Raw genomic sequence first — 14345 nt, 5'->3', positions numbered from 1 at the left:
TTCATTTATTAAATATTTGTGGAATTCTAGACCTAAAGTAAGCATTGTGTTCAAGCTTGAAACAGTTTTTTTTTAAATCCTAGGCTTAAAAATACAGGTAAGTCACAAAATGCACTTGTCAGTGTGTTGTATTTTCTGTATTGCAGTGGAGAGGACATTGTTGACTTTGGAAAGACGGCATCCTGTCAGAACCTAAAAATGGACAGATTCCTACCAAATCTGAAACCAAGTGTTCTCTATAGAAAGTAGGTTGACATAGACCTTTTCTACTAGTCTGGTGAATGTCTAAGAGGTTTTTACATGTGGATTTTAACATATCTGTTTTGAGGCTGTAATGATTCTTAAAGGAATCATCCTCACATGAATGCCATCATTTGTATATGGTTTCAAAATACATCAATTTAAGCAGTCTTTACGAATTCTTTCTATACTTACACCCTGGAAAGCCATCTGAAAATATTGAAGACCAGTGATTCTAAAATATAATTGACGGGTGATATGGTTTCTCTTTCAGTGTTTTATAATGTTTCTTTATTTACTATGCACGTACATCTCCAAGGCACTAATTTTTTTTTTTTTTTTTTTTTTTTTGCGGTACGCGGGCCTCTCACTGCTGTGGCCCCTCCCGTTGCGGAGCACAGGCTCCGGACGCGCAGGCTCAGCGGCCATGGCTCACGGGCCCAGCCGCTCCACGGCATGTGGGATCTTCCCGGACCGGGACACGAACCCGCGTCCCCTGCATCGGCAGGCGGACTCCCAACCACTGCGCCACCAGGGAAGCCCTCCAAGGCACTAATTTGATGCCACCCCCAACATGGATAGTCATTTAGACAGAGGAAGGGGAAATGCACTTCAGAGCTTTAAAGTCAGTGGCCAAAATAACCCCCAAAACAATCAAATTCTATTTTCTCTTACAGCAACAAAAGTAAATTTATGTATTAAATAAGTTAGGGGACTTCCCTGGTGGTCCAGTGGTTAAGACTCTGTGCTTCCACCGCAGGGGGCACAGGTTTGATCCCTGGTTGTGGAACTGAGATCCTGCATGCCGTGCAGCACAGCCAGAAAATAAATAAATTACTTGAGTTTTACAAAATAAACTAAAAGACTGTATGACAATATAAACAGTACACTCCTAAATTTATTTAAAAATAAATACAGTTAGAAACTCTTTGAAAGTAAAGAGTTTTCCGTTCTACTAACCTTGATGAGCAGTGTATTTTTGAGTAATATATCTTTGTTTTCAACAATATCTCACAGTTGCATTTTGCTTTAAGAAAAATAATAATTTCATAGTCGTTCAAGCCTAGTTCTTGAAAGAGTTCCTTGCCAGGATCACCAAAGCAGATGGACATCATGTATTGATACCACAAATTTTGGAAACTAGAAAAGGGATGTCTAATTTGAAGTCAGCATGTGTCTGACTCCTTGTCTCGAACCATGTTTTCAGTGTTGAAGCTAAGATCATAATCTTTAGTGGTCCATAGGCTGAGGTTCAAATCCCATTTCCCATTGAGAAATGACCCAAACCACTCTGAATAAAGCTCTAACACATTTTCCAGGTTCGGGTTTGCTGTAATTTCCAGCTTTTATTTATCTTTATTTCATCATTTGTTTATTAGCTGTGGGTCTCTGTCCAAGGTACTTAATTTCTATAAGACTCACTGCCCACATTGGCACAGTAGTCACCATTTTATTTATTTTACAATATTTACGGAGCAACAATTGTGTACCAGGAACTTTCTAAGTCCTGAAAATACTTAGAGGTGAATGAGGCTTTGTGGAATTTACATTCTAACTGGAGAAGACAGACCAGAGATTTGTGCAGTGGACATACCATTCGTAGCCATCAATTTAGGATACTAGACAAACAACTTCATTTTTTTATATTTCTGTCTCGGTTTTATTTGAAACTCTCATCCCTGGAAGCTTTGCCCGGGTGATTTGGGTCTCTCCGTCTCCCACCCAACCCGTCGCGATGCGGTGAGTGCAGCAGGGAGTCCCAGGGGCTTCAGTCTTCATGCTGTTTCCTCATTATCGGTCGCAGCGTTGCTGCCGCGACAGCTGCGTTCCTGTCTGCGCAGCCCCCCTTGGTCCAGTTTCTCTGCTACTCTTGAAGCCGTACAGGTCATTCTGCTTCCTGTGAGTCATGCTGAGATGCAGAAATCTCAGGGAGGTTCTCCACAGCTTCATCACCTCAGCCCTCCACCCACTGGTTTTCTCTTGGGCGCCCTGTGACCTCTGCCGGTCTCTGTCTGAGGTTTAAGGACACGCGTCTTCCATTCTCAGGGCTGCTGATCCGCTCCCTGGTCTCCGCTTCTTTCTCCAGGCCTCCGCCGGGGAGCCGGGAGCAGGGCCTCCGTCTCCAGGCACCGCGGATCCTCTGCCCTCAACGCCGTCTCCCCCATTTCCCTCTTCCTCACGCGTGATGGGAAAATTGTCTAGTCTAAGGGGAATCTTTACCTCCTGAGTTTGATTTCTTCCCAACATTCTGGTTACATCCAGATGTTCTACTTCACCCCACCCAGAGGTTCTCCATGGTACCAAGACCAAGGCCTGCATACTGGTCGCCGTCCACGTGCTGCTTGTTTCTGGGTGCTTGGCTTCAGGGGTCGCTCGCTCTGCCCTTTCCATACCCTCCGTCGAGGTATACAGAGAGCCTCAGGCTTCTCTGGAGACCCTCAGCCCCCGACTCCCTGCCAGCCCTCCCCCAGGCGGGCTTGTCCCACTGGGCCCTGTGGAACCCTCTGCTCTCATCAGCTCCCTGAGGGTCCTCTTCCTGCCCCCCGCCTGGAGAGAAACCCCTATTTTACGTCACACTGCGTTTCTCCCAAGCATTCTGGTTATACCCCAGTCCACCCCATTTCACCCAGTAGACTGGGCTTTGGGAAACCGGCAGGACACTCAGCCTGTTTCTACTTCTTGTCCTGTCTCATCTCTCCTGGGGGCAATGCAACAAGGCAGCTACTGGAATTGAGAAAGGGGAGGAAGCGCAAAGACAGAAAGTCGGGGGGGGGGATTTCAGGAGGAAACATGCACATTTAAAATAGCGTTAAAAAACTTTAACCCACCGCCCAAGTAAACAGATGGACAAGATAGGAACTGACTGTAATAAGCACTTTGAAGGAAATGAGCGTGGTGATATGATGGAAAGTAAAGGGAACGGGGGCTTCAGGAGGATCCCCCTCTGGCTCCATTATCTTTCCTGCCTCACCTTTTCCTTCTCCAAGAGGGGTGGACATGTATCCTTCAGAATGCGTTTTGTTACTCCTTTCCAACGGCAGGGAGGAAGTAGTCTGTTACTGTGGGCCGCTGGGACCCTGGCTCACTCTTCATGTTTAACCCTAAAGAAAGTGAGAACCTTGATCAGAGGGTCAGCTGCAACTCTCAGGCCAGATCCAACCTGTCACCTGTTTTTGTAGTGATCGTGAGCTAAGAATGATTTTTCCATCTTTAAGTGATTGAAAAAAAATCGAAAGCAGAAGAATATTTTATGACATGGGAAAATGACATGAAATGAAAATTCCAATGTCCATAAATAAATGTTATTTGAATACAGCCATAATCAAGTATGTATCGTCTGTGGCTACAGTCACTATAGAAGCAGAGTTGCGTTGGTATGGCCAGAAAAGCTTAAAATAGTGACTGTTAGGTCCTTTACAGAAAAAGCTTACCTGCCCCTGATCTGGATGGTCGGGGTCCTCCCTGGCACCACACAGTCCATCTTCTTCTCCAGCGTACGTGCCCTCCCACGTGTGGGATCGCCAGTGTCAAATTTGTAAACCAGGGAATTCATTTTGTAGACATTGGTTGTGAGGGTGTTATATTCTGATTTGGGATTTAAAGTCTTCAAACGATACTTTTGGGTCTTTTGGAATATAGATTCCAGTGAGTCAATTTGGGAAGAAAAGTAGCTAATGCCTATTCAGCACTTACCTGGTGCCAGATGTAAACACATCACATAGGTTACTTCATTTAATCCTCATAAAATGCCTATGTAGTAGGTACTATTATTATTCCCATTTAATGGGTGATAAAACCAACACACAGAAAATTTGAGCCACATAGAAACTTCATGCAGATAATTATAGGTGAAGTCTGGATTTGAACCCAGACAATCCGAATCCAGAGCCCACATTCTTAATAATTATGCTGAATATAAATATGGTAGTAGGTGCTAAAAATACTGCTTCCAACATACCATTTAATTCAGGTTATAAACTTTAAAATTTGCTTTATAAAGTTGTTCCATGGGGGAAAATGGATTCACAATACAGTCGCTAGTATAATTTACAGAAGTAGTTACTTATCATTTGCATCTGTTCTAATTTTGTGGTTGACAAAGCATTTTTAGATGCATTAACTGGTTTACAACCCTGTGAGATAAGTAAATCATTTTACAGATGAAAATAGGATCATAAAAGTAGGAAATGTTAGACCAGCAACTTAAACCTCAATCTTCTGATTTCTAGCCTAGAATTTTTTCCACTATACCTGTCAGGCAAATTTTCATGACTTTTACCATATCTGTACACCAGCTACACTATTATTCACTTAATAATTTTCTGGAAATGGACTCTTTGTAACTTAAATACCTGGTTAACCTTTCATAAACAATAATATTTGTAAAATTATGACTGATTTTTTTCATTTCTGAAGCACATTGTGCTTACTGTATTCCAAGTACACTACAGTAAATATTGACTCATAAAAGCCTCATAACAACCCCGACAGGAAGATACTATTACTATCTGTATTTTCCAGATTAAGAAACCAAAACACAGAGAGGGGTTAGGTGTCTTGCCCAAAGACAAATACCTAGTAGTAAAGCAGGATTTGAACCTCAGCAATCTAGCTTCCAAGTTCTGTCCTTCTAACCCCTTAACTTGTTTGATATACTCAATGTATTTTCTAATACCCATTAAAATAGGTTCATTGTATTACAATTTAAAATCATCTTGCATAAAGACTGTATTGTACCATGGTGGAATATTCCCGATTATTTCCTATAGCCTCCTGCATAGAAAGGAGAGAGCAGTCTGTTGACTTAATTGGATGTGTTGTTAGGGAAAATGATAATAAATATTGGGAAACAAACTAAATACACAGTCAGATACTCGCATAATATGAAATGTAATCCATGAAAAACATGGTGCTTTTTTCTAAATTTGGGGACTTTTATTGTTAATAGGAATCTTAAAACGAGTCATTTTTCCTAAAGAATTCCCTATACAGCACTCCTGTTGTGTGATCGTTCAAATTTCTGCTTAAACACTTTCAAGGTAAGAGAGCAGACCGCTCTTAGAGGCAGTTGACCCCGCTGTTGTTTGGCTCAAGTCGTTAAGGAATCTTTCTGGAGTTGATCTAAAAACTTGCTTCACTAACCTCTTCATTTATTTAGGCTGGTTTTAGAAAGTGTTCTGTGAGTGCTTTCTTTCTCTATCCCTCCCTCCAGCGGATTTACTTTCCTGGTTATGTTTGACATAAGCGAAAGATAAGTTTAGTTCGCCCCCCTGGAGAACTGACCCGCTGCCTGTGGCCAGGCTTGACAGTACCCGTTATTGGGGGGGGTGGGGGGGGAAGGGGAGGGGAAGGATAAGAAAGTCCGCACACACGTCCAGAAGAGAAATCAGTCTGTACCACGTGATCAGGTGTGCTTGTGTTTGTAGGAGTACATATTCTCATACAGAGCAAATCCACACGTAGCTATAAAGTAATATAATTACTTTTCCGAAGTGAAATGTGAAGATGTTTTGAAGGCAGTTCATAAAGGGAACTTCCAAAATGGTTTGTGCAGGAAATGGTACGATTAGAACAACTCTGCGGTCTCTCAGGACACCTACTTGAAAGGGCAGTAATCATCTGTGTGCGTAAATCCTCCTGTATTCATTGCAAACCAGTGTCTTTCATCCCGGAGTCATTTTTCTGAGTTGGGTTTTCTGGTTAAAATATTTTCTTAATTTCTCATTTTTTGAATGATATGCAGTAAATGATTTTAAAGCCAGAGAGAGAGAGAAATAGAAGAGACCTCATGCCTCGCCGTCTCTGTCTCTCGCATTTTACTCTATTTGTATCTTATAATGATTGTTTTCCCGTCCCGCAGGCATTTCCTATTCAAAACAGGAACAGGGACAACGCCACTGTTCAGTACTGCAACCCCAGGATACACGATGGCATCTGGCTCTGTTTACTCGCCACCTACTCGGCCACTACCTAGAAACACCCTGTCAAGAAGTGCTTTTAAATTCAAGAAGTCTTCAAAGTACTGTAGCTGGAAATGCACCGCCCTGTGTGCTGTAGGGGTCTCAGTGCTCCTGGCAATACTTCTGTCGTATTTTATAGGTAAGAACACGTTTCTAGAACTCGATTTATTTGGTCAAGGTGTGTATTCGGAGGTTATATGTCATGGGGGAGGGGCTGGTACCGATATATGATAAATCGCAGAGTATTTTAAGTCATTTCCATCATACGTAGATAAATGGAAAAGCTGCCTTTGCATGAGGCACGACGTCTGTCTTGGACACACAGCAGAGAGTCTGTGTGTGTCGGATTTGTCCCTCGTGAGATATGGGCAGCTCTGTGGCATTTCACGTCCAGGAGATAATTGATGCGCTTGTAGGAGGAATGAACTCTGTGCAGGAATCTCCTTCAGGGCAGTCGATAGGAAGCTCTCTGCTCCTTGCGACGTTACTGTCTTTCAGGCAGCTCAGCTGTCTAGGTGTAAAACCCACCGCTCAGGGCCATCCTCTTGCACTCAGGAAACACTCTCCCGAGAGCCGAGCATCCATAAAACAATGGCTGGATCCCATGCGCGCTCCTCTGTGCGGATTTGCCAGCTTTTCCGATGTGGTATCCATCGTGTTTTTTATCACCCGAATGATGGGAGCTGCTAATAGAAGTTGTAAATACGCCTTTTCTCTAACTGTTTCAGAGCGTAGATGAGTGTTCACACTATTGGGAAGTTGCTTATTCCAGTGTCAGAAATGAGCACATCTGACCTTGATCTGCTTCTAAGTGTAGGGAAAGGCCCACCGCGTCAAAATGCAAATGGTGTCCACTGAGATAAATCACAGGCTGTGTGTTTTGCCAACAAGAACAACAGCCAGTGATGCATCCTCAGGTTTACAAAGCGATTTGTGATGCCCCATGAAATTCTGTAGCTGAATAAGAGAATCACAGGGCTGTCTGTAGAATAGGATCACGCTTTGTGGTGAACCAGTTTCTACCATTAACTACAATACTCCTTAGTTATAAATGATGTCCTTTGGAAAGTGAAATAACCATTTTGAGTCACGTCATTTAAGAGGAAAATAGAATTTTAGAGCATGAAGGAAGGAACTTTAGAGATAATTGAGTCAGGGCTGGCAACTCGGTGGCATGTGGAGTACTGTGACTTCCGATTCTTTGACCGTGGCCGACATCGCTAATGAATCCGGGCACCGATTCCCACCAAACCTTCACACGACCTCGTTATCGACATCACAGGGCTTCGTACAGCCACTGTCCATCAGAGAAGAACGCGAGATGAAACCTTTCTGTCTTTTTCAATCTAAGTTAACTCCCTCCTTGTAAAAGTGGTCAAACCAGGTAGCAAAGGGGTTGCCACTTGGCCGAGATCACACACTAATGATGTGCTGCTGTGCCGTTCCATAACACTCGAGGGACACGGGGAACGTCACAACAAAAATCTGTGTTCACAGACAGATTTCTAGTATTCAGCTAAAAAATAGCCAGCCATTAAGAGCATCTCTTCCGGTTAACTGTATACATTACTTGTACTTGTCAGCAGCGTGCTGCTGAGGAATTTTAAATGGTTTCTGAAATGCACCAGTCACAAATGGGATGTAATAAATTAAGCATATGTATTTGTATGGGATTTTTTTTTTTTTTTACTATAGTACATGCTAAACGGATAGATAAGTACTCTGCAGGGTCGGAATTCAGTGTCTGTGCTGTGGATGTGTGGTCAGACATCCTTTCTGATCTTAAGTACCTGTGTCCTACCAGTTGTTAAATATTTTGAATATCAACTCTGATACCATTTAATTTTATTTACATTGCGTGACTAGGAAGAAAAATAGCATTTTAATGTGAGATCAGATCACTGTTATTTATGAGCCTTGTACTCTTTTTAAGGATCCATCGGTGGATATAATTGAATATCAGACTCCTAAGTAAAGACTCAAATGTTCCTTTGTTTTCAAATTTCCTGTTTTTACTGTTTAGTGGTTAGCATCCTACTTTACGCCTACCAGTACCAGTATCATAAATGTCTCCCTTTGATTTTATCTTTCCCCACATGGAAACATACAAATTATATAATTAATATACTCACGTACTCTTGTTAGTTTAACAGATATTTGTTGAACATCTGTTAAGATTTACTTTCTGTCCTAGAAATTAAGGTGATACAATCCAAGTGTTATCTGCCAAAAATTACTTTTATCACCAGAGAATTATCTCATCGTTTTATTGCTTTAATTAAACACAAATATACTTAGAATTTTCACTGGTCCTCCTGTACTTCAATAACTAACACTCTAACATAATGGTTTTTTGTTGTTGTTTAGATCAGGTAAAGCATTTCATTTCTGCATCAGTTAGCATGATAAATCTTTCTGAGAGTGAAGATACTGCCTTTACCCTTGAAAAAAAAAAATAGGACACTTCTATCTCCGGGAAGGCTGTCCTTTTTTTTGAGTGTGTGTGTAAAGCAGAGAGGGAGATCTGTCCAGCCATATCAGTCTGATAAACCCCACAATCAGTGGGGAGACCAATGTCATCATCACATTGACCGCACAACCTTCAGCAAAAGGACAGCCATCCTTAAATGTTCTTGTTTCCATTCCCTTAGAGGTCCCCTTCCCTCATATTGACTGTCAATATAAAGTCAAAGCCTTAAGAAATAAGTAAAATAAAAGGCCTGAGAAATTATTTCTTGCCTAGAATTTTCTTTCTCACCTTCCAGTAAGGTCATGAGAAGTTATGAGATACTGTAGCGTTAACAAGTCTCTTCTCTAAGATAAAATTATCTTAGGATAGTCAGAAAGGGAGGCAGGGACAGGGACAGACTTTGCTGTTTGGTTGTTTTTCCTGTCCCTATAAAAACTTTCAGAGACTAAAGAAAGGCCAAAAAAGAAAGTTAAAATTAATTCCCACAGATAAGTGTTATATCTTTGCATAGGTAACCACTGCTAACTTTTTGGTGTCTGCCCTTTCAGATATTTCTCGATGCACATATCCATCTAGAGTCCCATATTTTTAATTCATTTTGTACCAGACTTTCTCATTTATCATTCATTAAACATCATTTAGCAGCTATTTTTAATTAACCGGTTTCCAGAAAATGCAGTGACTATTTTCTTATGCACGCGTGTGTGTGTTTATATGTGCAGCTGGGTTCCGTCGATCAAATTTTTGATCGGAATAAATTCTTTGAAAGAAATTTTCTGTGCCAAAGGGTAGGCAAACCATGGCCAAGTTACCCTCAGTTTACACAAGTACCAGTCCACTTAATATCAATATTTGTAAGCCTTGGCAATCTCTTAAATGAAAACATTTTACTGTTGTTTTCATTTGTTACTAGTCGTGCTGAATATCTTTTCAAATACTTATGGACCATTTGTATTTTTTTATGTATGTGTAGGAATAGCGTAGTTTCCCGCATTTTTCTATTGGGGCTTTTGCTCTTTTTTGGAGGGCAGTTGCACGGGTTTATTAAGGATATGGATCATTTGTCATATGTTACATATTCTTCCGATTTATTATGAACTTTGTTTTTGGTTGTATTGCCATATACCATATAGAATTTTTTAAGTAATCAAAGTTATCAATTTTTTTCTTGGTAATTTCTTTTTTAAAATATTTATTTATTTATTTATTTGGTTGTGCTGGGTCTTAGGTTGCAGCCTGCAAACTCTTAGCTGCAGCATGCATGTGGGCTCTAGTTCCCTGACCAGGGGTCGAACCCAGGCCCCCTGCATTGAGAGCACAGAGTCTTAACCACTGAACCACCAGGGAAGTCCCTTTCCTTTGTAATTTCTAATGTTCGTGTTATACCTATAAAATTCTTATTTACTCCAAGTATTATTTTTTAAGTCACTTAAATTTTCTTCTGGTACTTTTATGGTTTTTCAGTAACCATTTTTAGGTCAGCATTTTTCCGGGCGCTCCACTAGGTGTTAGAGGTGCAAATTAGCCCTTCATTCTAGAAGCTCTCAGTCCAGTGATAAAGACATGTATGCAAACACACTTTGAACAGGACATGCTTTCATAGCAACTTGATCCAAATGAGCAAATAAAGAAAAGGAAAGGAAAGAAGGACACACTTACTCCTGTGGCTGAAGATGCTGGAGAAAGACTTGGTCTAGCAGGAGATACTTGAAAGATGCAGAGGAGTTCCGTTCACTAGGTTTGACGTCAGAATGATTGATGGGAGATGACCTTGAGAAGAGGTCATCCAAGGCATGGAAAGGACGAAGCGTGGAATATCCACAGTGGTGCGCGTGGAGGCTCACGGTGTGCCAGCACTGTGTATGGACCACCTCCTTTCATTTTCCCAGCAACCCCATGAGTTATCATCTCCGTTTAACAAATAGGAACCTACCGCCTAGAGAGGCACTTCACCTGAAGTCACATAGCCAGTAAGCAATGGAAGCTGGACTGGAAACTACCAACCACCCCAGGACACTATACTGCCTCCCATGGGGGTTTTGAAGAACTGAAAATAGGGAAGAATGAAAGCATAGCAATGAAAAAGGATCACATTGATGTTTTTCAAAGATTGCTCTAGTGGCATCCCTGAATATGTAATTCGAAGACAGAAAGTCCAGACTCGTGCTTTTCAGACTTGAATGTGGCTAGGAATCATCTGGGGATCTTGTAAACATGCGTGTTCTGATTCAGCAGATCCAGCGTGAGAACCGAGAGTCTGTATTTCAAACAGGCTCCCAGGTGATGCTGCCGTGGTCCGTGACCAGCACTGTCAAATGTGATGCTTAATGACGGAAATGTTTCTACACGGTCCAGTTCAGTAGCCACTAGAAACATGTAGCTGTGGAGCCCTTGAAATGTGGCTGATGCAACGAAGGAACTGGAGTTTACATTTTATTATTATTAATTAATTTGAACTCACAGCTACGTGTGACTGATGGCTACCATTTGGACGGTACAAGTATGGACAACCTCTTACAAAACTAGTCTAAATGAGAGATCATGAAGCCATGTTGGGATAGGGAAGTGAGCGAAATTGAGAAACTATAACTGACTCATAATAGAATAGATGTGCCATGATTTATCATATACCAATTCTTTTTTTTAAAAATTATATTTATTTATTTTTGTCTCTGTTGGGTCTTCGTTGCTGCATGTGAGCTTTCTGTAGTTGCGGCTAGAGGGGGCTACTATTTGTTGAGGTGCACAGGCTTCTCATTGCGGTGGCTTCTCTTGTTTCGGAGCATGGGCTCTAGGAGCGCTGGCTTCCGTAGTTTTGGCACGTGGGCTCTAGAGCACTGGCTCAGTAGTTGTGACGCACGGGCTTAGTTGCTCCGCGGCATGTGGGATCTTCCCAGACCAGGGCTCGAACCCATGTCCCCTGCATTGGCAGGCAGATTCTTAACCACTGTGCCACCAGGGAAGCCCTCATATACCAATTCTTAAAAATCAAATGCTCAGGCCCATACACATGGCAGATCTCTTTTCAGCAGAGTCACATGTGATTTTCTTTAGATCACTGAGCTCCCAATTAAAATCATTCTCTGCTGCATTAATGTTTAAGTTGATGTGCCTTTGGACGATAAAAATTCTCCTGATTCCCAAACACAAAGGTTGAGTTCAGTGATACAGACCGATCCAGAAAATACCTGTCCCACTTCTTCTGGGCCCTAATTTACTCATTCTTCTTCTTTTTTTCTAAAATCAGAAAAGGATAAAGATGGGCAACAGTTGTTCACCAGAGAACGGGTAGAAAAGAAATAGTCTGTTGGTTACTACTGCTTCCGCTTCCGCTTCCGCTTCCGCTTCTGCTTCTGCACAGTTACAGAATGAGAAGGTGTCTTGATTATTGTTCTTTACTCACAGATTGCTCTTTTTCCTGTGTGGGAGATACCCTGAAATTTTGATGTTCTACACATTGAAATATGCCCAGAAATCTTATCATGAAGTGTAAACATTACTGAAGCGTTATTAAATACAGATCAAAATATGTTGGAATTGCTATGTTAACACCAATTAAAACTGCAACAAAGTCAAGTCAAACTTCAAATAACACCGTTATGGACATTTAACCTCATTAACATGACCATATACTGCTAGCAGAGTCTGAAAATTCACAAAATTTCCCATTAGAGTAGTACCAGAAGTATTTGCACATGTAATTTAAATCTAAGGAAAACTAGAGAAAACAAAAATCGTACCAAAATACATTATGCTAGCATATTTTCTCAATTTGGGACCCTTTTGGCCAGGTTTATTCCAACCAATAATCCCTATGGCAAGTTTGTTTTTTTTTTTGTAACAGCTTATTGAGATATAATTCACATACCATATAGTTCATCCATTTAAAGTATACACTTCAATGGTGTTTCATATATTCATACAGCTTTGCAACTATCACCACAATCAACTTTGGAGCACTTCCATCACCCACAAAAAACCCTATATCCCTAAACACACACTTTATATTGCCCTCCAAAACTCCAATAGTTTTTTTTTCCCACAAAAATCTGAACTTGTAAGGGAGTGGTTTGTGGGCTCATTTCCCAATGACAAGAAATAACTCAGCCTTGTGTTTCTCATGAACTTCTGACATAGGCTGCTAACCAAAGAACTACTCACATTTTCAGTATTCCTTTTCAGAAATACATATGTAGTTATTTACTTTGAACAGCTGCTACCAACTGATTCCTAAAATAGATGTTGTCATATGTCTGCTAAAAAGGCTATTTACCAACATAAGCATTCCCTAGATCAAGCAAAACATAACCTGTCGAATCCAGGTTCATGGCAGTGATGATTCCTTAGCAGTTATCTGTCCTACTTCTGTGTCTATTTGGATTTTATGAACATTTTTGCCTCTCCATGTACCTACCTTGAAATTGATTACGGTACTAGCTATATATATGCAACTCAGGGTCAGGAGGAAAAATAAGCCAGCCCTTTATGCTTCGTGAAAAGTCAACCATTTAAATGTAGATGGCAAAATAAAATGTGTTGTGACATTCTTTTTTCTTTTTGGACATGTCTTTATAATAAACGTGCTGCTTTATTAGGCTCTAGAACACAGCCAAACAGTGAATTACAAACCATTTTTCACTACAGCTTCTTCCCTTAACTCCTAGTTGCATGACTTTTAGAAAATGCATGTTGTCTGAGATGGAATGGTAGCATTTTAATACTAATGTGGTGTCATCCCAATGTAGAAAGAATATATACCATCTGTATTTTAGAGAATTGAAGATTGTGAACTAAAAATTTTTAATCAATATATCAATATTTTATTCTATCCTTGGATACAAGAAATTAAGAACATTTTAAAACCTGATTCAATGGTGAATGATGGCTCAGAATAAAACAGTTTACCTCTAGGAGAGGAGGAATATAGTAAAAACATACTCCTGCAGTCTCTGAGTCTGTAATTCAAAAAGGAAAAAATGTACTACAAAGCCAGTCTAGACAGTTGTGGGTTTTTGTTCATTAAGGACAGCACTTTGTATAGGTGAAATTGTGCTTTCATATAGGTACACTGGTCTAACACCCACAGAAATTTTGGCCATCTTGTCATGTTTGCACTCTATCCTGATTTTCAATAAGAACTCTATTAATTTGTAGAAAATATTAGTTTTCTATGTCTAGCATATCATATAGAAAACTAGAAAAAATGGAGAGATCACTTAAAATTCAGTTCATTCTCCAGCCAGCTCTGTATAATCATATCAGTGACTTCTGAATTGAACCTAGAGTGGGAAAAATCAATATATTGTACACCCAGGGTTTTTTGACGTTATAAATTTTTTCTTGCTATTTATTAGCACAACTTAAAAATGTGTAAAGTTGATCTTAATATTTATTTATTACTATAGAGAAAAGATCACTACCAAAATCAGGAAATTATACAAACGTAGAACGTACGCTCTTCCTCCCCTCCCTAAAAATAATTTTATTACTCTTAGCTTGATATGAGTTCAGCTAAAGTAAATAATATATGGGAAATACTATAAACAGACTGTATTTTCCATTTAAATATAAGAATCTCCCTGACTTGAAAAATGTCCAAGGGCGGCAACAATAAGCAGTACCTTTAAAGTCAGCTGAACTCCAGTTTGTGCCACGCATAAATATCTTGTCTGTGA

The 14345-nt window shown here is 40.4% G+C and overlaps 1 protein-coding gene across 5 annotated transcripts in view; it reads left to right on the top strand.

Moving 5' to 3' along the window:
• Positions 1-14345, top strand: part of TENM3 (teneurin transmembrane protein 3) — a 323385-nt gene that overhangs the window by 157601 nt on the left and 151439 nt on the right. For 4 of the 5 annotated variants that reach the window (XM_060086154.1, XM_060086153.1, XM_060086152.1 and 1 more), the window contains exon 2: positions 6101-6339. In XM_060086154.1, coding sequence (XP_059942137.1) covers positions 6168-6339 — 172 coding nt within the window. In that variant the 5' untranslated portion in view covers positions 6101-6167. Of the gene's footprint in view, positions 1-146; positions 246-6100; positions 6340-14345 lie in introns of all 5 variants that reach the window. The other variant, XM_060086155.1, reaches the window with a different exon arrangement.

Source organism: Mesoplodon densirostris, chromosome 20 (genome assembly GCF_025265405.1).
Source record: "Mesoplodon densirostris isolate mMesDen1 chromosome 20, mMesDen1 primary haplotype, whole genome shotgun sequence".
NCBI lineage: Eukaryota > Metazoa > Chordata > Mammalia > Artiodactyla > Ziphiidae > Mesoplodon > Mesoplodon densirostris.
The sequence above is the reverse complement of the archived record's forward strand: the minus strand, read 5'-3'. Positions and strand labels throughout refer to the sequence as shown.